Source organism: Equus przewalskii, unplaced genomic scaffold, assembly GCF_037783145.1.
Source record: "Equus przewalskii isolate Varuska unplaced genomic scaffold, EquPr2 ChrUn-13, whole genome shotgun sequence".
Taxonomy (NCBI): Eukaryota; Metazoa; Chordata; class Mammalia; order Perissodactyla; family Equidae; genus Equus; species Equus przewalskii.
In genome coordinates this window covers 14,024,877-14,052,245 of record NW_027228750.1, presented here as the reverse complement: position 1 = coordinate 14,052,245, position 27,369 = coordinate 14,024,877, and the positions used below count along the sequence as shown (strand labels likewise).

The 27,369-nt window shown below is 33.4% G+C and overlaps 2 protein-coding genes across 8 annotated transcripts in view; both read left to right on the top strand.

Moving 5' to 3' along the window:
- RNPC3 (RNA binding region (RNP1, RRM) containing 3) overlaps nt 1–27,369 on the top strand; it is a 54,593-nt gene that overhangs the window by 12,074 nt on the left and 15,150 nt on the right. The window contains exons 8-17 of one of the 7 annotated variants that reach the window (XR_011536809.1): nt 2,390–2,515; nt 5,485–5,636; nt 8,187–8,345; nt 9,423–9,517; nt 9,606–9,664; nt 11,893–12,025; nt 12,798–12,869; nt 13,919–13,974; nt 14,548–14,619; nt 15,435–15,654. Coding sequence is in view for 3 of the 7 variants with exons in the window: in XM_008526368.2 (XP_008524590.1) it covers nt 2,390–2,515; nt 5,485–5,636; nt 8,187–8,345; nt 9,423–9,517; nt 9,606–9,664; nt 11,893–12,025; nt 12,798–12,857 (784 nt within the window). In the remaining 4 variants the exon portion in view is untranslated. Of the gene's footprint in view, nt 1–2,389; nt 2,516–5,484; nt 5,637–8,186; nt 8,346–9,422; nt 9,518–9,605; nt 9,665–10,081; nt 11,105–11,892; nt 12,026–12,797; nt 12,870–13,918; nt 15,655–27,369 lie in introns of those variants that run through there. The other 6 variants (XR_011536808.1, XR_011536807.1, XR_011536810.1 and 3 more) reach the window with 6 other exon arrangements.
- Nucleotides 15,374–27,369, top strand: part of LOC103555033 (pancreatic alpha-amylase) — a 36,023-nt gene continuing 24,027 nt past the window's right edge. Inside the window, exon 1 of the mRNA XM_070608074.1 lies at nt 15,374–15,511. The gene's annotated coding sequence lies outside the window, so the exon portion shown is untranslated. The remainder of the gene's footprint in view (nt 15,512–27,369) is intronic.

Here is a 27,369-nt window from a genome sequence, read left to right as displayed (position 1 = left end):
GAAAGCAGCCATAGATAATGCCTGAATGAGTGGATGTGGCTGTGTTCAAACAAAACTTTCTGTTTATAAACACAGGCAGTTGGCTTGATGTGGTTGTTGGGCTCTAATTTGCCAGCCCCGAGCCTCAAAGACCCATATAGGCAAATGGGAATAGGTAACTGCACAGAAGAGTCAAGATACAGAAGGAGTCGTTGACATGAGTCAACCAAAACCCAGACTGGGAAACATATACAAATAATCAGCAGCAATTTGACATCTGTTGACTCAGTGTCCACTTAAGTAATTTGTTGTTGTTGTTAGTGCTTGTTGAGTCCTAGCAACCCTGTGTACAGCAGAGCAGAACTCTACCTGGTCTGTTTGCACCATCCTCTGACCTTCTGGTGCTGTAGAAGCCAGTGCTCTGCTGTTGTTCATAAGGTTTTCATGGGCAGTTTTTTGGCAGTGAGTGACTAGGGCCTTCTTCCTCATCTGTCTTAGTCTGGAAGCTCAGCTGAAACCTGTCCACCATGGGTGACCTTGCTGATATTTGAAATACCAGGGGCATAGTTTTCAGCATCACAGGACCATGCAGCCCCCACAGTATGACAGTTGACAGATAGGTGGTGTGGTTCCCTGACTGAGAATTGAACCCGGGCCGTAGCGGTGAGAGTGCCTAATCTTAACTGCTAGACAACCAGGGGTGGTTACTGAAGTACTGGCTCAATATATGTTCTTTTTCTAGGGAAAGAGTTAAGATCAAAATGTAGGCAGGGCTGAAACTACAAAGTGGGAGTGAATAGAGTGCATTGAACAGAGGTGTTTAGATAGGCTGGCAGTTCTCAATAGACTGTAACTTAGTGCTAAATAAAGAACAATGCTGCAGAGTGTTGCATTAGGTTAATTACTTAACCTCTGTAAATCTTACTTTCTTAATAAAAATAATGATAGCAATAAGAAATACTTTATCTAGACTAGCTAGAACCTTTTTTGTTTGTTTTTGTTTTGTTCATTTAGATTTCCATTTTAGGGATATAGTAAGAAATTCTGCAAATAATTCATCTTGAGTCATGAGAACAAAGCCTTTGCGTGAATCAATCTCTGGTTTCATGCTTCTCTGTTATCTTCTAGAAATGTTAAAAAAAAAAATGGTACTATTTATTTGTTCAGCAAATATATATTGATTACCTACCTAATATATGCCAGACACTGTTGTAGAGGCTTAGTATACTTTGGGTGAGCAATTTGTGAATGTAGACATGTTTTGTATAACTGGATTTATTCATAAAATTTTTCGCAAGCCATGGTTGTAAAGAGGCTTTAAAAATTTACAGTATTTGTTTTCATTTTTCCTTGCTTAGGGAAGGTTTAAAACTTATTTTAAACATACTCTCCTCCTCCTCCTTTGCATTTTATTGTATTTGTTTTGCTTTCAAGTTTCACAAATATAGCTAGAGAAGTAGAGCTGTGACTAGTGGTTTTTGAGCCTGCTCTGTGGAAACACTGTATCTGATCCTGTGGAAGATACAAAAATGCTTTGAAAAGATCTGTTCCAGATATTACACATACTGGTAATGGAGACAAGCTATGTACAAGGTATCAATTGTTATACCTTGATTGTTACTTACAAGCTGCTCAGGGTATAGGACTTGAAAATTTTGTTCTCAAGTAAGTTATCTTGTTTACATAAGTGTTGATTTGCAACAATTATGTGCAAATATTTTTTTTGTTTTGGTGAGGAAGAGTTTTTTTGATGAGGAAGATTTGCTCTGAGCTAACATCTGTGCCAATCTTCCTCTATTTTGAATGTGGGTCACTGCCACAGCATGGCTGACAAATGGTGTAGGTCTGCACCCAGGATCTGAACCTGAGAACCTGGGCTGCCAAAGCCGAACATGCAGAACTTTACCCACTAGGCCATGCAGCTGGCCCCACAGAAGGTTTTTTAAATGAAAATACTTCAATCCAGGCTCTGTAATAATTAGACTATAAATGGAAGTAATTTTACTGTGTTCGTAAGGTCTTTTGAATATCAGTCAAGAAAAGAGCAAAATAGTTACATAGATTGTATTAGTGTATCCTGTTCAATATTTTGGCATTAAGTCTAACCATTCTTATTTGGGCAAATAATAATTTTTATAATGAAACGTATCTTTAAAAGTTGATAAATCACAATTGAATAGATTTTTGATTCCTTCAAAGTAAGATGAAAGGTGAGCAAGGAGATTTAGAATTTGAGCTTTTGTCAAATTTATATCTTAATTGATGACTTAGAAATTACGCTTAGTCTGTACACAAATCATTTTATAATTTATAAGCCCAAATGCATATTTAAGCTTAGCAGACAACAGTGGTAAATAGCTATGCTTTTCCATAAGAAATTTTATTTTCACTTGCCTTTCCTCCAATGTAGAATGACCAAACTAATGGAACTAGCAAATCTTCAGCCCAAAAGACCAAAAACAGTAAAGCAGCGCCACGTGAGAAAAAAGCAAAAAATAAAGGATATGTTGATTACACCTTCACCTGCTTCACACAGGTAACTTTGTTTTGAATTATGAAATAAAGGTTCTGTATGTTCTTTGCCTACTTGCTTAACTCATGTCATTCCTCAGTCTGGCTTTTATTTCATATTCATCTGTTTGGTTCACTAGTAACTTCCTATTTGCCAGATTCACAAATATTCATAATTGTGTCACGGTTGACCAGCATTTGATGCTTTTGACTACCCTGGGTCTCAAAATTGTCCAGCCTTAATCTTACATTATCATTCTCTCTTTTTTTTAATCTCCCATCTTACTGCCTCTCTTGCTGTTTTCCTTCGTGTCATTCTCTCTCTCTTGCTCGCTCTTTTTCTTTTGAATATTGGATTCCATGTGCTTCTGTCCATGATCTTTTGTTCATATATTTATATTCCTTATTAATCTCATTAATTTTTCTCGTTTCACCTTTTGAAGCTAATAGATACCAAATCTCTATCTTTAGCTTTAACCTACTGAGACCTGAAGTCTTCTTTTCCAGCTTCCTCCTTTTTGCCTGCTCAGTGTATCCTGTAGGCACTTAAGATATTCTTCAAAACAGTACTCTTTTTTTTTTTTTCCTTTTAAAGATTGGCACCTGAGCTAACAACTGTTGCCAATATTCTTTTTGTTTTTTTCTGCTTTTTCTCCCCAAATCCCCAAATTACATAGTTGTATATTTTCAATTGTGGGTCCTTCTAATTGTGGCATGTGGGACACCACCTCAGCATGGCCTAACGAGCCGTGCCATATCTGTGCCAAGGATCCAAACCAGTGAAACCCTAGGCCACTGAAGTGGAGTGCGCAAACTTAACCACTCGGCCACGGGGCCAGCCCCCAAAGCAATACTCTTTTAGTGTCCTTTCACTGTCTTTTTCCCCTTCTGCATTCAGTTTTGATAATGGAATCACCAGTGTGTTTATATGAAATTATATTCATTCCTCCTGACTCCACTACCAATATGAAACATTTTTTGACTTAAAAGTAGCCAACTGGATAAAAATTCGCACATCTTAGCTTAGCACACAGCACCTACCGAAGTGCCTTTAAATATTTATTGAATGTGTGATAAAGTTCTCTGCTGAATATCATGTGTGATTTGGAGCATGTGTCCAAAGGTTAGTGCTATCTATTCAAAGAGTGAGTTCACAGTCTTATGGGCAGTAAGCCATATGCATAGATGACTATTGCATTAGAAGTTATAATAAATGACATAAGAAAAAGATATAAACTAAGAACTGAAGGGTTGTGAGAAAGGAGAGGTCACAGCTAGTTAAGAAATCTAGAAAGACTTTAAGAGAGAGGAGACATTTCATCTGGGCTTTGAAAGATGAGAGGCAAAAATTAGTCAAGGAAAGGATATCCAGTATGAATGAAAAAGTAAAAGGAAAGTTTGTAGAGGTAGGAAAATTTATTGGATAGAGATTGAAATGATGAAAACTAGAAGGATGTGGAGAGAGAGCTGCCTTAAGTCTTAGGCTAAGATGTTTGAATTTATTGAGGGAGCCATTGTAATGCCATTGACATTTAAAAAAAATTTCTTTCAGACTATGTTATCTTATAATAAACTTTTCAGTGAGTAAGCAAATTTGGGGTAAAGGTCAGGGCTATGAATATGAAAGAATTTAATTAGATATAAATCAGCTTTCCACTGTTCCTTGAATATTTTGTTGTAGTACAGAAATTGCCAATGAAATGATATTCGTTATGTGTATTTTGTTTGAAATATATTGCCCGTTTTTTCCTTTTGACTGATTTTCTGACATTTTGCGTTAACATGATTTTGGTTGAAATTATGGCAGAAATTTTACTTGCCTTTTTGCCGTAAAATTCTATGTGTTTTAATACCTTTATCCAATGAAAATTACCATCAATTGCAGTTTTAACTCTACAAGGTAAATTTTCCTTGAACTTGTAAGTAACTTTATAAGTTGAGAAAGGAGTTTGTTAAAATTACTGTTTTTTTCCCATTTTTAAAAGACTGGGTCTTTAATTTTTTTCTTATTTCACATTAAGTATAAATAATACGATGTATTTCCCATGTTACTTGTCTTGACATCACAGTCCCATGCTTTTAATCTCTGTGGCAGCACTGAACAATTAAAAATAAATAATATGAAGGCCCAGCCCGGTGGCTGAGTGGTTAAATTCATGCACTCCACTTGGCGGCCCAGGATTCATGAGTTTGGATCCTGTGTGCGGACTTATGCAACACTCATCAAGCCATGCTGTGGTGGCATTCCACATACAAAATAGAGGAAGATTGGCATAGAATTTAGCCCAGTGACAATCTTCCTTACCAAAGTAAATTAATTAATTAAATTAAATAAATAATGTGAACCAAATTAGATTTTTCCAATAGCCACATTAAAACAGTAAAAAAGAAACAGATGGAATTAATTTTAATAATATATTTTATTTAACCCATTATGTCCAAAATATTATTTCAGCATACAATTAATATAAAAAGTTATTGAGATGTTTACCTTGTTTTTTAATACAAAGTTGTGAGAGTCTGGTATGTATTTTATACTTACAGCATATTTTAATTTGTACAGCGACATTTCAAGTGCTCATTAGCCACATGTGGCTGGTGGCTACTCTACTGGACAGCATAGCTTTATTATATAGTATACAGAATATAGTTTATAATCCTATATTAAACATAGAATGAGCTTTTTTGCATATTAGTAAATATAGATTTAATAGTGCTCAAGTCCTGTCTGTGTCATTTACTGAATGACTTTATGCAATACTTAACATCCCTTAACCTCAGTCTCCTTATTTATCTAAAATAGGAATTTAATAGTATTAGAACATTTGTTAGGGTTTATGGAAGTATTAAGTGTAAGTTACTTTGTGCAGTGCCTATAGTGTTGTGAGTGCTTTATCAGTGTTAGTTTTTTAAATTTAAAGTAAATATGAAATAATGTTTTACTTAGGATTTTATTTGCAATTATAAAGTAATGCTGTAATTGTTTATAAACAGCAATTTACATCCAGTGCTGTTACCTTCAGATGTGTTTGACCAACCACAACCTGTAGGTAGTAAAAAAATTGAATTCCATATATCTACTGACATGGTGGCTGCATTTAAGAAAGATTTAGAAAAGGAACAAACTTACGACGAACAGAAGTGTGGTAAGCATATTCTAGTTCTTTAATATGCTATGTAAAAATTCTTCTCAATCAGCTTTTTATGTTAGAATTCTATGTATAATGTTTCTCTATTTTAGTATTTGTGAAGTATATTTAAAATATGCAGTTAGGTCTTCTCGACATCATGGAATACTGTCCATTTTGAACTTTTTTTATGTAAGTAAAATGAGTGCTTAATGGTGAGATTGTCACAGTTGCCTTTTGCTAGTAATGAAATCTGGGGTGAAATTTAGTCTGGTTTTTGCTGATGTTTACACTAAAAATAAATAGAAGAGTTTCTTGTATTGACTTATTTTTCTTGTATTGACTTATTTTATTTATTGATTGTTAAATGTGATGTTCTGTGGTTTTATTAGTATAATTATATTATTGGCTAGAAAATAAGCAGAGTGACTATCTTGTGAATTGTAGATGTCATGTACTTTTTTCTTCCTCCAGAACACATGGAAGGTTGTTTACCAAGATACTATTCTTAAATTTAAAGATAATGTATTGAAATTACCGAATTTTTTCTGCTTCTTTTAGGCATCAATATAATACAATGGTATTCCTTTGTTCTTTAATAATTTTTTTTTAATTTTGGAAATAATACCAGCTTACAGAAAATGTAATCAAAACAGGAGCATGTAAAGTAAAATTTTAGGAAGTTTACACCTCAAACCCCACTGTTCCCATCTCACTACTTAGAAATAGTTATGGTTAATAAGTTGGTGTAAAGATAGCCTTTCAGGCCGTATCATATACGTGTGTAAACACATTTTCTCTGTCTTTTTTTAAAGTGAGCATTATGTTTTATGTAGGATTTGTCATTGACTCAGTAAGGACTTAGGGAAAGCATAGAGCATAGCAGGCTTTATGCTAGGCCCTAGAGGACAAGTTAGACATAGTCTGTGATCTTTTGGAGTTTAAAGTCTAGTAGGAGTAGCTTACTGTGTCAACATAAAAATATATACTTTACTTTTTTTGTGGTTGCATAATACTCTGTAATATAGTTATATCAATCTTTATTTAATCATACTCTGTTGATAAAAGTTGAAGTGGTTTCCAGTTTTTTACTGTTACGGAAAATACTACAATATACATTTTTGTATATATATCTTTGAACACTTGTGTGAATATAGAATTATAGTAAGTATTGCACATGTAGTGAATGAAAAACTAACTGGTTTTAGTTCCTGTCTCTGATGGTTAGTGAGAATGCATTCCCTTTCCACACAGGTCCTTTTTTGTGTGTTTCAATATTTATATACATTTTTTGTATGTGTGTCTTTCTTATCTCATGGCTAGTCACCCCTTGACACAAATTTTTATTTAAGCTTAGTTTTTACTCAAAGGTTTAGATGTATATGAGAGGGGGACAGTCATCTCATTCTACATCAGTGTCAAGTAGTAATACTGAAAACAGTAGAAGCAGTTTTAAAAGTTTTTCTCTTATTGATGCCTTGAGGACACAGGAGGTCTGTTTATACAATAGTTTTTCTACATACCGAAAAGACATTTATAATCCTAAATGTCGCATGTTCTTTGCATCATCATCTCAGCTTCCTAGAGGTTTTTTTGGTTTCTTTTTTATTAAATATCACTAAAATTTTTTAGTGAATGTTTAACCCTATCCTTCCCAGCCCTCTCCCCCATGCAAGTTTAATTTTTGCTGAAGCTAAAATTTATATTTTCTGAGATCTATTCTGTTGCTGTCTAAAATAAAAAATTCACCATGTTTCTTAATTTTTCTAATTGAACGAATAATTTCTTAAGTGTGCAAATACTTATTTTTCTTTACTTCTTATAGGGCCAAGATTAGGATTGGTCGTTTTTTTTTGATGGAGGGATGTTTAATGTATTTTTTTTTCAATATCCTCAAATGGAAGTGTCTTATTTTATGAAGTTTATTCCAGCATAATGTGTTAATTTTAATCTTTTAATCATGAGACCGTTAAAGGTTGTTTGTTTCACAATATTCTGATGTAGTGTTATGAAGTCTTTATACCCATTGTATAAATAATCTTGAATGACCACATCTCATTAGCAGAATGCCTTTGGTAGTTATGTAATTTATGTAATAAATTGCAAATTTCTTTTCACTTAATTATTAATAGTTCAGAGAGGGAAGGTTAAACAAAATGTTGATTATTGCCCCCCAAAACACACATCTTCCTGTCTAAACCTTTTCATCAGATGCCCCTCTGGCACCTCAAATGAAGTATGTTGAAAATAAATTCATTTTCTTTCCACTCTGCTGACCCTCTAAATGGCACCACAAAGCAACCATTTGGCTGTTTAGCTATTGTCTATGGCTGTTTCCATGGTACAGTGGCAGAGTTGAATAGTCATGACAGAAACTATATGGCTTCCAAAGCCTAAAATATTGAATCTTTTTGCAGAAAAAGTTTGCCTATCCCTGTTCTAAATCATTGAGAAAAATCACCAAAGAGTTTTAGTGCCAAAAGATATCTTAAAGGTTAAAAATGGAAAACAAAAACTATTTTGAAGGGAGGGAGTTTTAATGTCTGATGTTTAAATGTTAACTCTTAGATTTATCCACTACTGAAGTTGATGCCAATTCCGGATTTGGAAAAATCTTCCCAAAACCTAATTTGAACATCGCAGAGGAGATTAAAGAAGACTCTGATGAAATGCCATCAGAATGTATTTCTAGAAGAGAGTTGGAAAAGGGCAGAATTTCTAGAGAAGGTAATTTCATGAAATAAACCAACGCTTATTTCATTTTACATTTCTTTAATCCTTCAGAAACAAAACACCAATTTCTTCATGTTATTTACCTTAATTAAGGCACATACTTCAAAACATCTCTCCAGTCACTGTTTTTAGTCACCACTTTTGGTTTTTAGTAACTATATTTTATAGAGAGGGAAGTATCTCTCACAATACAATGTTTCCAGTCTGTATTTGTTTGGAAAAAATTTTTATTTTCATTTCTAAAACTTTCATATGACATCTTAAACAAATCAGTGAGGCCTACAGTCAGGAGTTCTGTATTCCAAAACCAATTACTAGACCATCACACTACTGTGTCTGAGATGCTTGCAAGTTAATTGTTTAAAAAAAAAAATACTCAGTTTTAATTTTTTGATGATTAGTAGTCTGGTTTAAGGATTTTTGTATCCTAACATGATAGTTTTTTATTTCAAATGGATTATTCCTGTTTTAATACGTTTTAGGAAAATATTTAAGGGGTTTAGATGGATGTATAACACATAATAATTTTTCCCATAATAAGGGGAAATAAACTTCCAACTAGCATTTTTGCATAGAGCATCTAGTTGTCAGGAGCAGATTACTGACACTAAATAGGAATAGCTGTATAGGGATTCAGAAGCCATAGTTTGTCTGAAATACTCGATTATTACATTTGTATATTTCATTGGTACATTTCAACGTATTGGTGCCTTGTTTGGGAAATTGACTTTAAGCAAAACAGTTGCACAAATGATTGATGACATTTTCATTGACTTCAGTCTTTTTCATAAAGTAACTCATCTTAAAGAAGCTTTAATAATAAATACCTTATTGCATAAATTTAATTTTTCCAGATATCTGAAAATTTTTAACTTTTCATATTATCACTTCAGATTTTTAATGAGTATTTTCATACTATTAATAGCATTGCTGTTAAGTTCTGTGGTTTTAACATTTTCATAATGCTTATTTTGTCTATTTAACATTTATATTTGAATGTTATAGTTTTTCTTTAAAAAATTGATGAAAATATCTTAATTTTATATCCTTGTTGGTTTTTTTTTAAATAAGAAATGGAAACACTTCCGGTTTTTAGAAGTTATGAGCCTGGTGAACCAAACTGTAGAATTTATGTAAAGAATTTAGCTAAACATGTTCAAGAAAAGGTAAGTTTAAATTTATAAATTGACTTTATTGTTTTACTTTTTTTTTTTCTGGACTTCCTTATCTGTCTTTTTCTTGTTGAAATTCTAGGACCTTAAATTTATTTTTGGAAGATATGTTGACTTTTCATCAGAAACACAACGAATAATGTAAGTGGCTGTTGTATTCTCAAATTATGGGGTTCTTTTGTTTGCTTGTTTTTTGCTGAGGAAGATTTTCCCTGAGCTAGCATCTGTTGCCAGTCTTCCTCTATTTTGTATGTAGGTCACTGCCTTAGCACGCCATGAGTGGCATTGTTCTGCATTGGGAGCTGAACCTGGGTTGCCAAAGCAGAGCCTGCCAAACTTACCCACTACACCGCTGCGGCTGGCCTTGTGTTTTGTTTTTTATCCATTACAAATTAACCCCCTTTTATTCCAACATTTCCCCTTAAGAGATAAAAATTATATGAAGAAATTTCTCTTATGTGTTGCATAATTAATCTTTTAGTCATCTAGAGCAAGAGTTTGAAAACTTCTTTGTAAATGGGCAGGTAGTAAAAATTTAATAATTTTATTTTATTGCAGGCTATATGGTGTTTGTTGTAAGTACTCTATTCTGTCTTTTTACCTTGAAGGCAGCCATAAATGATACATAAAGGAATATTCAGGCTGAGTTCCATTAAAAACTTTATTTATAGAAACAAGCTTCATCATAGATTCTAGCCTTGATCCCCAGCTCTTAAGCAATGGTTCTCAAACTTTAACCTGCTTAAGAATCACCTGGAGAGCTTGCTAAAACAGTTTCCTGGGTCCCTCCCCGGACAGTCTGATTTTCTAGGATCAGGTTGGGCCCATGAGTTTGTGTTTCCAAAAAGTTCATGGATGACGCCAAAGTTGCTGGCCCAAAGGTTACGCTTGGAGAGCTACTGTTTAATAACTCATTCAGGAATATAGAGCAGTTAGGCAAATTTTTCTTTTAGATTCTTACCCTGGCTGTAACTTCTCTTCTTTTAATTGGGTTGCATTAAGCAAGGCTCCCAATTTTGTGAGAGCAAAAGAGAAGAATATGATTTGTAAATTATATAAGAGCTAATGTTTAGAATTAGAATTTCATTCTTTAAAATTCCAAGTCAGTTAGCTCCAAGTATATGAGACCTTTGGCCGTATAACTTAGAAGTAGGGAATAATAAAAAAGGTAAGGAGAGAGACTCTTGAGGTAAAATAGAGAAGTGGCTCAAGACTAATTTTGTTTTAATCTTCATGTGAAATCAATACTTTTAAAGTCTTATCTGTCCTGTGTATCTTTTTAGATAGGTATGCACAAGGAGTAAAGTACCATGTCTTAAAATTCTCTATTTATCTTCATTAGTGGCAGATATCTCTTTTGATGAGGATACCGAAAGCTGCTTTTGCATGCCATGCAAAATACTGATCCTTTTTCTTGTTACTGCCTTTGAATTACAATTATAAGAAAAACATATATGTATTTCATGTATGTGAATACATACCTATATATATATATATGTATACATCCTTTCCCTCTATTTCCAGTATTGCCTGCAATTAGAGTTTGAGGAGAACAAATGATTCTGTATTGAGAAAGCTGTACATATCAAAATAATAAATTATAATGTTTCCCATGGGACTAGTCATGTGAATTTAAAAAAAGAAAATTTCAGTTTTTTAATTGATACTTTTAAATATTTTATATGCTTTGGTAGTCATATAGACTATCTAAATGGTAGGCAATACTTTAGTTGTAATTACAGTCTGATTTTTTTAATTAGTTTTCAATATACTTTTTTTCTTGAAAATGTTGAAAAATTAGTACACTAGGAAATAATAGAACACTATACTTGGAATAAAAGGATCTGGTTTGTGTTTCTGTCTCTAACTTTAGTTATCTGCATGACCGTGAAAAAGTCACTCAGTCTCTGTAGACATCACCTGTAAAACGATGGTTTTGACTAGATGATCAGTGGGGTCCTTTCCTACTCTGAAATCCTACGTTACTTTTCTATGGTTCCTGTCAGCCCTTCTATTCTTGGTTATATAGTTGTTTTTTTGTCACTTCACTAGATAGTATTGAATTGGCTGCATGAAATTTTTTTTAAATAGAGATATGAGATAAAAACTTGAGCTTTGCTTTTATGCTTGCTAGTAATATAATTTTTAGATCACATCTATTTATCATAGCTAAAAAAAGATAGAATCCATTTTAGAACAGAATACAAAATATAATTTTAGAAAGCCTGAGTAGTTAATGTGTTAATCAGACAGCGTAGTCATTTTTACTCTGAAATAGCAAAATTTTAAATTGTTCAACACATTCCCATTCACTTCATCAAAATTGTTTGGCATTCTTTGAATCAAAACCACTCTTCTTTGACTTCTAGGTTTGATATACGCTTGATGAAAGAAGGTCGTATGAAAGGACAAGCTTTCATTGGACTTCCAAATGAAAAAGCAGCAGCAAAAGCCTTAAAGGAAGCTAACGGATATGTTCTTTTTGGAAAACCTATGGTGGTTGTATCCTTTAAGTCAATCTGTTCCAACACTATGTAGTTTTGAGGAGAAGAGTATAATTGAAACTAATTTTTATATTTTCTTTTAGAAATCTCAACAACTGGCATTCTAACTTGAGATAGTTATAAACATACTTAGCTGAGTCAGAGGATAGTATTATTTATATTTTTATTGGAAAATAAAGGAATCTCAGCGTCATGAGGTTATTAGAGTTCAGTTTATAAAAAATCATTTCACTTGTACAGCTCAAAAGTCCCTACTCATGCTAAGCCTGAGACTACATTATCCAGAAATATATTTGGAGCTGTTAAAGGTAGGATTCATTATAGTTTTATTTTATATTTTATATATTTATGTTATAAAGGAAACCTCTTGTTTATTTCATATCTCTATTTAAAAAAATTATTTTATAGTATATATTGTAATTCATGTTTCTGTTTGAGAATTTTAATAACCAGAATATGTCATTGATAACGATCCTGCTTTTAGTAGTTAATGCAGTTTGCAAACTAGAAATAGGAGGGATAGGTGAAGGAGTGAAGGTCAGGTATAAAAAATGACTGTAAAGAAAAAGTACGTTTTTACTTGTCCCCCAAATTGTGGACAGCAGGTCGGAGGCACTCAACAAAATATTTGACAAATGACAGAATGAGAAGACAAGTATAAAAGATAAATTAAAAAACTATACTCCTACCCTACATTAGGAAGTTCTTTGTAGTTATTTAGAAAAGATTACTTCATGTTTGTGAAAGAAACCTTAATTTTTCAATATTAGCAATTTGCTCGATCTGCTAGACCAAAACAAGATTCTAAAGAAGGAAAAAGAAAGTGTTAAAAATTAATGAAGGTAAGTGTGGATATAGCATATTCAAAGGACAAGACTTTCTTGAGATAAACTTAAGGAAGGATAAAAGCCTGATAGAATAATAATTTGGGTATCTCCTGAGGTTTGTAAAAGATTGATCCATCCATCCATCCATCCCTCCCTCTCTCTCTCTGTCTATGCAGTTAATTCCCATTAAACTTCAAATTGTAACTACAGAATAAAGTCCATTTCTTTGTAAAAATTGAACTTGGAGATGACATTTATAAAGAGAATGTATGTTTGTTAGTTTTTATTTACTTTTTCTGTCTAGAGTAAAGCAGTGATTCTTAAACTTTAACATATATTATAATCACCTGGAGGGCTTGAAAAAACAGATTGCTAGGCTTCCCCCTACTCTCACCCAGAGTTTGTGATTCAGTAGGTCTGGACTGGAGACCTTGGGTAACCAGCTATCCCAGTTTTCCTAGGAGGGGTTTTCTGGGACACTGGACTTTCAGTGTCTGCCAAGCCAGGACAAGTTGGTTACCCTTGTTGGCATCTGAGAATTTGCTTTGCTAATTACTAATTGTACACTTCACAGAAGTATATACATATTGTTTTGTGGAATGAAATATTTTACCTTTCAAATATGTAATTTTAATGCGTACTTAAGTAATTTAACGATTAAAAATGGTAGATTTAAGCACTTTAAACTCTAAAGTTTATCTCACAGTGTTTGATTTAAGAAAGATGACTGAAAATGTATTTCTTTTGTCGTTTATTTTAAATCTTTCTGCCTTTGTAAACTGGAAGAACATGAAGTAAATGGGTCAGAGTTACTGCTGTTAAGCTGAAAAAAAATCATATAACTAAATAAGAGAAGTTTGCTTAATATTTATTCCTTTTGGGAGATGCCATGAACATTTGAATTTTGTTGTATCTATACTGGTGTAGTCAGAAGTTTTACAGGTACCTTAGAAGAATAGTTAAAAATAAACGATTTTCAGTGTGTGTTTAAAAAAAATTTATTTGCAAATCTAATGTGAAAAATAAGAAAAAAAATTAAACTGCGTTCTGCTGTTCTTCTTTAGAAGCATTCCTGCGTAAATACTGCTGTAATACTGTCATACAAAGTGTATCCTTTCTTGTATCCTTTTTGGGGCAGTGTTTTCTGTTTTTCCTAGAAATGTTTTGTCCCTCCCCCACCCATTGATCTAGATTAAACAATAATTTTTTACAATTTTTTGAAATGAAATATTTTTAAAATTATCTGTTGATTGAACAAATATTTTATGTATTTTTAAAGATTAGTTGCTGACTTTTCTATGCAGTGCTTTAGATTATGTAAATTTTCCAAGGAAAGTTAGTGAATCAGGTCAACTTACTTGAAGAATGTAAACATTTGCTTTGACACAGAATTTAGTCTTGTTTTTTTCTATTTATGTATTTTCTAAACCTAATTCAGTAACACGTAATTTCTGTTTTATGATGTATCTGGTTAGGTGTTCTATATAACGTGTTGTAAAATTTGATTGGGGAAACAGTTTTTTCTTTTTGAAAAGTACGTATATTGAAAATTTAAATAGCTGGTTTTCTTTGTGAATTCCAAGTAAGAGTAAGCAGACCTTACTTCTGAGGTCGTCTTATTGAAATCTCCTTTGAGATATATAGCAAGTAGAAGTATCTTCTTTCCTTTCTTTTTCTAAACAAAAGGAATAAGAAATAAATAACAGAGGGGAGAAGACATAATGTTGACTCAGTATAGCACATTAAGTGAAAAGAAACAATCCTGGTAGGTATGTAAGAACAGTGGTTTCCAGACTAGTTGATGCCCAGAACCACCCAGAGCAGTGGTTCCCTATCTTGGCTGCACATTAGAAAGACCTATGGAACTTTTAAAGAGATACTGATTTTTAAAAAAAGAAAGCTAAAAAAATATACTGATGCCTGGGTTCCTTCCCCGGAGTTTTGATTTAATTGGTCTAGAGTATAACAGAGATACTAGAATTTTTGAAACCTCTGAAAGTTTTGATTTTCATGTGCATTCAAGGTTGAGGACCATCGAGGAAGGACTTTTATGCATACATTCCTGAACTCTATCCTGGAACTAGTAAATCAGAATCTCTGGGAGTGGTACCAAGAATCTAATTTGAACAGATTTCCTTGGTAGTTCTAAGGACTGACCAGTTTGGATACTGCTTTGTTAGATTAAAATGGTTAGGTGCCTAATACTAGCCTAGCCATCTAACCTTTTATATAAATAGGAAAATAAGGTGTTGGAGGCTCTGCATTTCTTTCTTGAAAATCCTGCTATTAATAGTCCTATGGAAACATTTCAAAATTCTGTTAATTGGTATCACCCTGAGAGTACAAAAAGTTATAGATATTGAAATTGCTGCTGTTTTTTCCTATAGGCACTGTTAAAATTTTTATTTTTTAATGTTGTAAATTACAGTTTCTGCATAAGCTGTTTACTTAGACGATTAAAATTTTGTACTGACATGATTCACTAATTTTCTAAATATGAATGTTTTAGCTTTTAGTTGCTTTAAATTAACTGTTTTATATAATCATGCTTATTTTTAATGAACTTTTATGATGTTTTAGGTTCCTTTTGAATTTCATATCTTTCAAGTGCTTTCCAACTTTGAGGAGATAAAAATGACCACCTGGACTATGGAACTGTGCGTAACAGCTTTTAAAGTGTATTTAAAAATTAAATCTATATGCATTTAAATCAGTTTATTGGAGATATATTACATGTATTTTAATCATCTCATATATAATAAATTATTTTCTTTCCAATAAAATAATGTTCCTAACTTTTCTTTATTGTTGTTTTATACATCTAGAAAAGTATAACTTGATAATTACATAGATTTTTTTATTAAGGTAATTTTATAATGCTAAATATAAATTTCCTTTATGATTACAAGTACTCCTCTTTTTTCAGTCTTATCTGGATACCAATGCAGTTGCTTATGTACTTTTTTAAATAGTAATCTTACGGCTTCTGATTATGTTAGGAGTGGTTTTGTTTGAGTTTTGTTTTTTTTGTTTTGTGTGTTTAACAGTGGAGGATTTTTCTCAGTTTAGGGAATTTGTATCCTTGCTCTAATTTAATCTTCCATTTTTGTGCCCTTAAATCTTTCAAAATATCACTCAAAGGTGTAAATATTTTCCATATAAAATTATTCTGTTCTCTTAGTGAAATTAGTTTCAGCTGTATGTAAGCAGGAACATTTTGATGTATTTTGTTTAATTTATTCTTATTGATATTCTCCTATGAGTATGTAATAACAGCTTCCCCTTAGAGTCACTGCCCAAAGACGTGGGTCTTTGTTGGAATGCTGTTGTAAGTCACAACTTCCCATCTTTTACTCTTAGCATTGTGAAATAAGGACAATGAGAGTTTTAAAGATAGGAATTAGAAGTATGGAGAAGTGAACCCTAGAACATGCTAATGTTTATAGATGTCAAGTAGGTAAGGAACCATTAAAGAAAACTGAGGAGGAATAGGTAGAAGCCAAAAGAAGAAAAGATCTCAAGTTGGAAGAGGTGATCAGATATGTCTGCTCTGTTGATGATGCAAGAAAGATGAGTTCTGAGGATTGAACATTGGATTTAGCAACATTTGTGACCTTGACTTTGACCAACTGATCTGATGATGGAAAGAATGAAAGGAGGTATTCAAGAGAATAGTAAAGAGGAATTTAATGTAGTGAGAATTGAAGACAGCTCTGTTAAGGAATATTGCTCTCAAGGGGAATAGAGAAATGGGCTGTTAATGCAAGAGGGTATAGAATCAAGAAGGTTTTTGTTTTTACTTTGTTTGGTCTTATAAAGATTGAGGATAGAGCAGGTTTGTATGCTAATAGAACTAATATCCAGTAGAGAAAAAAAGCACATGATACAGGAAGGAGAGGGATATTACTGGAGCCATACATTGGTGTCCAAATAAAAGGATTAGTTTTAAAGATGTACATGCATATAGCTCATTAGTAGCAATAGGAGGAGGGCTGATTGTGTAGGTCTAGAGATTCATAGTTTGGAATATATAGTAGGAGAATGTTAAAAGTTTTGTTATATATTCTTAGTGAAATAGGAAGCAAGGTCATAAAGAAGAGGGAAAAGTGTTGGATTGAGGAAAGAAAAGAAGGTGTAAAATAGACATTTAGGAAAGTGGAAGAGTGAATAGACTCTTAGAAGGATTACTAGACAGTACTTAAAGTGCCCACTTCAAGTCCATGGTTGTTAATTTAAGTGAGACCAGTCAACATGGTTTTGTGTTTTTCTCCAGTTATGTTTAGCCTTGGTACTATCACTGAGTCGACACAGAGTCAAATTTAACCAGAGTTGGAATTTTCCTAGATGAATACAACAAAGAGGGGAAAGGAAGAGGTGTTGTTGGTATATTCAGGGGAATGATTATAAAGGAGTGACATGGAAAGAAATCTGGGTAAAAAGCAAAGTGAGAAAATGAAGGACGTTGAGACAGTGGAGAAATGATATGATCAACTGTAGATTGCAGTATGGTTAAAGATGAGTTGCAGTTATTTACTAGAAGTAGGAACTAGAGATTTGGGAGGTTGAAATAAGACGGTAAGGTGACAAATTGACAATATTAGAGAGAGTACAGTAACAAGTGACTAAGTCCTAGGATATGAACATGATACTTGAGTGAAAGAGAGGTCATGGAAAGAGATGAACTCAAGAAATTGAGAAACTCGGGTATTGAAAGGATCGTCTAAGTGGATTTTGAAATGATCAAGAATTATGACAGGAGTAGTGAGCCAATAGCTAATTATTAGGTGTGCAAAAACACAATGTTTTTAAAAATCGACAGATAAAACTCTGAGTCCCCATGCTGTCACAGTGACAGGAAATGCAGCCTAAATAGTTTACTGAGAAACGGTGTATTATAGTGGTTTTACCAGGTATAGGTTCTAGATTCAAGTCTTGTGTCTATGGCTTAATTGCTTTATGGACTTGGACAAGTTCTTTACTTCTCTATCAGTTTCCATGAAGATAATAATAATAGCTACCTTAGGTTTGTTATAAAGATGATTTGATGAATATAAAATACTTAAAACAAGTCTGTGTATGTGTGTGTGTATATATATAAAAAATCAAGTTCTCAGTAACCATTAAGCATTAGCTCTTGTGGTGGTTTTCAACTCACCTCAGTCCCCAAGGTGATGTAAAGATTCTGAGGTCTTAGAAAAAACTTGAGTCATCTTATCACCTTGATTATGACTGAGATGCTCGGCGCTTCTATTGCTTCATTGCCGCACTTGAAGTATGAGACTATTTGACAAATTTAGGAACTTTGGTGTCTAGGAATTAACCTCTTTATGGATGATGTGCAACCATCCCAACCTCATGCCGACTTCATAAATTGAGCGTATGACCTAAGTGAGTTCAATTAGAAGGGTTTCCTGGGCTTGTACAGAAATTTTTTTGTTTTTGTTTTTTTTTCCTGGGTGGAGCTGTATTTGGAGCTGGTAATCATTATCCTGACAGTTATCATGATGATAGCTCATTATGATCCATGAGTTAAAGAAAAGAGTCATGGAGATGGAGTACTGATAATTTGAGCCTATAGTAAAAGCAGCCCTAACAGCTGTCTATCATTGAATTTTTCAGTTACTTTAAACAATAAAGTACTTATTTCCTTTTTATTTTGCTGGAGGGATTTGGCACTAACTGGCCAAATGTGGGTCAAATATGTCACCCCTGAGGTGAGGAGTGAAGTTTTATATAAACTACATGACATGAGGGTTGAGAAAGGGCTTGTTCTCTAAAGGAAAAGCATAGCGCTGTAAAATCAAGAGAGAAACTAGGTACTTGGCAGCCAAAAACAAGTGTTTTACTACAATATACAATATGTAAAACTCTTCTTGCCATGTGGTGCTTTTCCATTTATGCCTTCTACAAGGGCTGGACTAATTTAAGGCGAGTAAGGCACCTAGGGTGGAAAATTTAAGGAGACACTCAGAGTAATGCAAATGCTCCTCACTTCAGTCCAATCATGGCTCTGGTTCCTACTTTTAGTAACATTAACAGAATCAGCATAATCCTAATTAGATAAATCCAAACAAAAGGGAGTAGCATTCAAATTGCTATTTTAGAGGATTTTGAAAGTATTTGTTGTGCAAATGAGACTCTTCCAAAATCAATATTGAGAGATATTAAGTGTTTGAACAGAAAGGAAAGGAATCAGTATCTATTAGGCACCTGGTATTATTATAAGTATCATAAGTGGTATATCGGTGCTGTGTCATAATTTAAAAGGTTAAAATTTCTTCTGTGTAATCAAATACCATTTTTTATTTCTAATTGATATATATATATTCTTCAAATATGAAACTTTTAAGAGCTTAGAAAAATATATACACAAAATACTATTATGTAATATTCATGAAGATATTGAATATCTTCCTTTGGAAGAAAAGATGGAAGGGAACAAGATTGAGGTTTGAGTGGGTAGCACTGTATATATTGTATTTTTCTTTAAATAAGATATTTGAAGAATATTTTTAGAAAATGTTAACATCTGTTAAATATGGGCCTTGGGACATGGGGTCTGTTTTTTATATATATATATATATATTTTTTTTTTTTTCCTAAATGACAAATATATTACAACTTAAATGAAAATAAAATAGTGGAACATCTCTAATTGAATGTTTCTCAGCCATTTCTTCATTATTCACCCCTCTACCAAAGGAGCATTTTTAGACGTTTTTATCCATAATCACCGCACATGAAATTTTAATACCACAATGTACTATGTCTGTTTCTAAACTATATCTGTATCTGTCTTTGTGTGCAAAAAGATTTTTCTTCCCACCCCCCCACCCCCCAGGTAAGCAACAGTGACTCATTTGGAAGACATGATTCTGTACCACAAAACATTAACAAATTCAAAACCTTAACAAATCACACAAAGTATATTCTCTGACCTTAGCTGAATTAAACTAGATATCAGTAACAGAAAAAAATGAAAAATCTTCACATTTTTGGATATTAAAAAATAGATTTCTAAATAATATATGGGTCAAAAGAGAATTCTTGAGAAATTAGAAAATGTTTGAATTGAAGGAAAATGTAAATAGAACAACATAATTTATGGGATACAACTAAAGGAGTGTTTAAACGGAATTTGCTTATATTAGAAAAAGAAAAATCAGAGATTGATGATTTAACCTTCCGCGTTAAGGAACTAGGAAAAGAAGAGCAAATCCAGAGCAAGCAGAAAAAGGAAATAATAAAAATAAGCATAGATCAGTGAACTTGTAAACAGAAAACAATAGCAAATATTATAAACAAACCTAGTTTCTAAAAAAGATCAGTAAAATTGAAAACGTTCTAGCCAGACTGCAAAGAAAAAAGGAGTCTCCCCAAATTGTAAGACGATCAGATTGAAATGTTTTGAACAAATTTGTTGCCATAAATTTGACAACTTAGATGAAATGAGCCAATTTCTTGAAAGTGACAAACTACCAAAGGTTATTTGAGAAGTAGATAACCTCAGCAATCCTATATCTATTTAATAAATATACTTTGTACTTAAAAATCTTCTGCAAATAAAATTTAAGGCCTAAATAGCTTCACTAGTAAATTCTGCCAAAAATTAAATGAAGAAACCAACAATTCTATACAAGAATTATAAAAGCTAGTATTATAATAGTGACTTGTACCTACACTTGTTTTCTACCTGGTTTAAGAGACTAATACATTTTAAAAATCAGCTTATAAGCTAATATTATTGTAACTGGTTTGTAACTCCTCATGTTTTCTACATAATTTAAGAGACATGCATGTAAAATAATTATGTTTTGGCACACATGATGTATAAAGATATAATTTTGGGGACTTCAGCAAACAAAAGGAGTGGGAACAGAACTGTAAAGGCAGAGTTTTTCTATGTTACTGAAGTTAAACTTGCATAAATTCAAATTAATGTTATAACTTTTGGCTGTTAAATGTAAACCTCATGGTAACCATAAAGAAAAGAGCTACAAAATACACGAAAAGGAAATGAGAAAGTAATTTAAACATTTCATTACAAAAAATCAAGTAAACAAAAGACAGTAATGCAGGAAATGAGGGACAAAAAAATCTATAAGGCATACTGGAAAACAAATAAGCAAAATGACAGAAGTAAGTTCTGGTTTTTCACCACAGATTTTGCAGGAACATCTGCTCAGTCCTTGGGCCAGGGATTAAGGGGGCTTCTTCACTGCCCAGCATAGAGCCAAGCAAAAACTGCTTAGAACTGCTACAGTACTTTTTAAATACAAGCTTTAAGCATTTACCTATTTCTTGGTTTTACCCTGGATGTGGCCAAGTTCCCAGGTGCCTCTTATTGAAGGAATCACCAGCCAGCCACCCTGCCCTGGCAAGGCAGTCTTGTATCACCCAGCTGTGCTCTCAGGGGAAATATGAACATTTGTGCATCCTAGGGCTTGTGATTAGGCATACTCCTTTAAGGCAAAAACTGGCTCCTGTGACCTGGAGTTGTCTAGGCCTTTGTCCTGTTCAGATCCCTGGCAACCATGTAGTATGCTGATGCACATGCACAGTAGGCTCCTCTTCAGCAGACCTTGGGCAGCTGGAGCCTTCCAGGCCTGGGGTGCTAGGGCCTGGCCACAATCATGTACATAACCTCCATGGTGGAGTGAACCCACCTCCTGAAAATCCTGAAAAGACAGCAGCCGCACACTGGTGACCATCAGACCACATTTGGACTTGCTGCCTGGTGTCCCTAGTTTCTTCAGAACCAAGGTTCCAAGGTGTCTCTTATTGGAGGAATCACTATCCAGCTGCCCTGCCCTGCCCTGGCAAAGCAGGCCATACCTTGGCTGTTGTGAATCATGCTGCACTGAACACAGGATTACAGACATCTCTTCTAGAGAATGTGTTTTACCCCCTTTGGATATAAACACAGAAGTGGGATTGATGGATCATATCATAGTTTTATTTTTAATTTTTTGAGAAACCTCCATACTGTTTTTCATGGTGGCTGTACCAGATTACATTTCCACCTATAGTGTACGAGGGTTCCTTTTTTTCACATCCTTGCCAGTGTTATCTCTTATTTTTTAATAATAGCTATTCTAACAAGTGTAAGGGGATAGCTTATTGTGGTCTTGATTTACATTCTCTTTGTGATTAATCATGATGCTCTTTTTATGTATCTGTTGCCCATTTGTTCGTCTTCTTTGGAAAAATGTGTATTCAGGTCCTTTGCCCATTTTCTAATTGATTTATTTGGGCTTTTTTCCTATAGAGTTGTAGATATGATCTTTTATGTAGAAAACCCTAAAGATTCTTCAAAAAACTGTTAGAATTAATAAATGAATTCAGCAAAGTAGCAGGATCCTAAGTCAACACAGAAAAAAAAAATTGTATTTCTGCATACTAATAATGAACAATCTGAAAAGCAAATTATGAAAACAATTCCATTTTCTATCAAATGAAAAAGAATATAATACTTAGGAAGTAACTTAACCAAGGAGATGAAAGACTTGTACAATGAAAACTATGAAATATTGCTGAAAGAAATTGAAAAAGACATAACTAAATGGAAACACATCCCATGTTCATGGACTGGAAGAATTAATAGTGTTAAAATGTCAATACTACCCAAAATGATCTACAAGTTCAATGCAATCCCTATCAAAGTCCCAGTGACTTTTTTTGAGAAATAGAAAAACCCATACTAAAATTCATATGGAATCTCAAAGGACCTCAAATAGCCAAAACTATCTTGAGAAAGAAGAACAAAACTGGAGGACTAACGCTGCCTGATTTTCAAAATATACTACAAAGGTACAATAATCAGAACAGTGGGGTACTGGCATAAAGACAGATGTAAATCAACGGAATAGACTGGGAAACTCGGAAATAACTCTCACTTATAAACGTTGAAATGGTTTTTGACAAGCATGCCAAGACCATTCAGTAGGGAAAGGGCAGTCTTGAATAAATAGTGCTGGGGAAACTGGATATCCCCATGTAAAAGAATGAATTTGGATCCTTACCTAACACTATGTACGAAACTTAACTCCAAAGGGATCAAATACCTAAATTTAAGAATTAAAACAATAGAACTCTTAGAAGAAAACATAAGACAAAAGCTTTATGGCATTGAATTTGGCCGTGATTTCTTGCATATGACACCAACAGCACAGGTAAGAAAAAAAATAGACAAGTTGGACTTAATGAAAATTTAAAAAATTTGTACCAAAAGATACCCTCAATGGAGGAAAAAGGCAACCCGCAGAATGGGACAAAATATTTGCAAATCATATATCTGTTAAGGGATTAATATCCAGAATATATAGAGAACAACTAAAACTCAACAACAAAAAACCAAACAACGCTATTCAAAAATGGGCGAAGGACTTAAATACACCTTTTTTCCAAAGAAGATATACAAATGGCCAATAAGCACATGAAAAGATGCTCAGTATCACTAATCATTAGGGAAATGCAAATCAAATCTACAATGCAATACCACCTCACACTCATTAGGATGACTACTATCAAAAAAACCCAGAAAATAATGTGTTGGTGAGAATGTGGAGAAATTGAACCCTATGTGCTGTTTTTGGGAATGTAAAATGATATAGCAGCTGTGGAAAACAGTATGGTCGTGCCTAAGCAAATTTAGAATGGGATTACCATATGATCCAGCAATTCAACTTATGGACGTATACTCAAAAAAATTGAAAGCAAAGTCTCAAAGTGATATTTGTACAGCCATATTCGTAGAAGATTATTCACAATAGCCAAAAGTGGAAGCAACTCAAGTGCCCGTCAGCAGATGAATGGATAAGCAACGTGGTATATGTGTACAATACAATGTTATTCAGCCTTAAGAAAGAAGGAAATTCTGCAATATGCTACAACAGGGATGAACTTTGAGGGGTGAACATTATACTAAATGAAATAAGCTAGTCACAAAAAGACAAATACTGTATGATTCCATCTGTATGAGGTACTTGGAGTAGTCAAAAGTGTAGAGACATAAAGTGGAATGATGGTTGCCAGGGGCTGGGAGGAGGGAGGAGTGGGGAGTTATTGTGTAAAGGATACACAGTTTCAGTTTTACAAGATGAAAAGAGCTATAGAGATCTATGGTGATGGTTGCACAACGTTATATATATTTAATACCAGTGAACTGTACACCTGAGAAAATTAAGAGGGTAAATTTGGTTACGTGTGTATATTTTACCATATATAAATACTTGATTAATAAAAACCTGTATGTGAGTTTTTATGGTGGCTTTATTCATCATCCTCCTAAGGGGAAACAACACAATTTTTTTTTTAACTATTGTAGTAAATCTGTACAAAATAGTAATGACTGATACATGTGACAGTATGGATTTATCTCAAAGGCATCAGATCAGTAAATGAAGCCGGACTCAGAAAGTCACATACTGTGTGCCTCCGTTTTCATGAATCTCTATCAAGACAGAACTATAGGAAAGAGACCTGATGAGTGGTTGCCAGGGGCCAGGTGTGGGTGGACAGGTTAAAACTAAAAAGAGAAATGGGAATTTGGGGATGTGATGGAAATATTGTATATTGTGGGGTTTTTTTTTTGTTTCGTTTTGATAAATCTTTAGCTCCCATTAAGGGGTGCATGAATTTAGGATCTATAAATTTACTTAAGTGGAAAACTGTTGCTTTAATAAGCCCCTTAAAAATAATAAAAAGCAAATTACAACTTCTGCGTATGTTTCAAGTGAATCGTTTAATGTGAGTGAGGCTCAGTTTGATATTATCATAAGTATTAACAGAAGAAAATGGGACAGTATAAACATTTAACCTTTTACTGAAAAAAGATTTGGTTCTAGGATGAACAAGCCTGTTAGTCTAACAATAGGTGATTAAAAAGACTAGAGCGATTAATGTTAAAAATGTACTTGGCCGTACACTGTGCATTTATCCAAATACAGATTTATAATTAGAAAAAACATTATGTAAATAAGTTGCATAATAAAAAAAATTCTTTTTTTTCCTAGTCTGTATCATTCATAATTTCTGTATCTGCTTGATGATATAACTAGGATAGAACTTATGGTGGTAAATCTAATCTCTATTCTAACTGAGATATCTTTGAGGTATTACTGTTATTTTGTGTTACGCATGCTGTTTTCTCCCTTAAGTTTGAAGTTTGTTTTTTTTTTTCTTAACGCATGGAGTTCAAGGATTTTTCCACTTTGCCTATAATCTTTTCCAAAATGTATAAATAGTTTCTGGACATTTCAGTCAGCTTTGATGAAGGGCTAGTTTTTCAGTAATTTTTATTTGTGAATGCCAGCTACCATTCTTCAAGGATATTAAATAGTACTATGGCTACATCTGTGAGTAGAAAGGAAAATTTTACGTGTATCTGGAGGCAGTATTGTAATAAAAAGAACTTTGGCGTTGAAGTTAAATGTCTTGATTTGAATCCTTGATTTTAGCAAATCCCTTCATCTCTCTGAGCCTTGATTTTCACATTTATAATTTGGTGTAATATCAATCCAACAGTATTGCTTAGGAGTCATAAACGTGCACACATACCTGCACATACATAAAGTATCTATTACTACTGGTATTTATTAGTTGCCATCTATATTATATATTATAGCTCTGTGTGTGTGGTAAATTACAAAGTATTTTATATATATATTATGTAAAATCTTCATGCCATTTTTATGAGAGAGATGGGTTACCTATGTCCCACTTTAGATTTAGGGAAACTAAAATTAGTGCAGTACAAAAGAAAGACTATAATAAGGAATCTAATTTTTTGTTACTGCTCCAATGTTATCATGAAAGATGAAGTCTTTGTGAGGACTGTGTGGCAAACTAAGTTTCTTTATAAGAGCTTGATCACTTTTGACATTGACTTTCTTCCAAAACAATCCTATTCTGCAGCTGAATCTGTAGACCTTGCCTCAGGGAGAGGTGGTTTACTGTTTGAGGTACTGGATGGGTAAATGATGATAGGAGATGAGGTAATTTATAAACTGTATGTTTTATAATCACTTTCCCAAATTATCATTGGAAAACAAACACATGTCAAGCTTTGTATTTTTAGAAAGACAATTACTGAGTAAGTGGGGCAAGAAATAACTGAATCAGTGACATTAAGCTTCTTTAGATTAGTATGAATTTTGTAGTATGCATTATTAATAAAAAATTGGGCAATGACTAGTATAGTCATAATTTAGAAGTTTTACTTTTTGATTGTAAAGAAATCAATTTTAACATTTTAAAATAAATTTTAATTTCTTTTATATAAATTTATGAAAGTATTATGGCATGGATGGGAGTTTAATCAAATACAAAGGATATGAAGCTTACAGAAATATATTAAGAATATCATGGTATTATACATGATATCAAGATTCAAGTTTATCTAGACACCTTGGATTTGTCAAACTTTTTAAATTTTTAAACAAATATAGGGGTGATATTTCTGGCAATGCAGTCTGAAGTGATCAGCAAATTCTATGTCCAAAAACTAAGCATAAAACTAGACACAGTATCAAAAGCCACCATCTCAGGATCCTGGATATTGAACAAGATAACAACAAATTGATAAGTGTATATTAATGAGAAGCTGTGATAACTCCACGTAAGAACAGTTGGAGTTTGACCTCTTGCCTGGTGTTGCTACCAATCTCATCCTCTGGCTTGATTAGTGTGGGCCTGGCCATGGTAACCCGCAGCCTTTCTGCTGGAGTGGAATTGATTTTATATGGAGGCTGAAAAACCTATGGCACCAGTGTCAGTAAAAGTAGCAAACACTCTAGGAAATATTATGGAAACAGCTTTGCTAGTGCAATGTTGTGGTCCCCGTTGTGGCAAGTGGTGGACCAGCTAGAAATTTCATGGGAAGGTGCTGGAAATCAAAGAGCCATGGAAAGTCTGAAATGAGGTCTATACAAGTTTCTGCCTGACTAGGAAACTATATCCATTTTCCAGACAGAATGAAAAGGGCCCTATGGAAAGAAAATGCTAAGGCAGATTTGAGAATTCCCTGAACTTTGTACTCTCTATCCTAAACCAAATGTTTAGATAGCAACAAAAAATGGTAAGACATACTAAGAAACAGGAAAGTGAGACCTGTACTCTGGAAACTCACTCTGACTGGGCACAGATGTTAGATTCAGCAAAAATTCAAAACGATTATAGTAAATATGTTCAAGAATGAGAAGAAACAACGTTTAAAGTATCCAAAGAAAATATGATGATGATTCAACACACAAAATATTCCAGCTAAGCTGAAACTAAAAAGAAACAAAGTTCTGGAGTTGAAAAGCACAATACTCAAAATGAAAAATTCATTAGATGGCTATATGGCACATTTGTGATGGAAAAGGAGAATCAATGAACTTGAAAATAGATCCATAGAAATTTTCCAATGTATAGAACAGAAAGAAAAAAAAAACTGAAGAAAAATGAAGAGAGCTTTAGAAATATGTGAAACACCACCAACTATATCAACATGTATGTCATGGGAGTCCCAGGA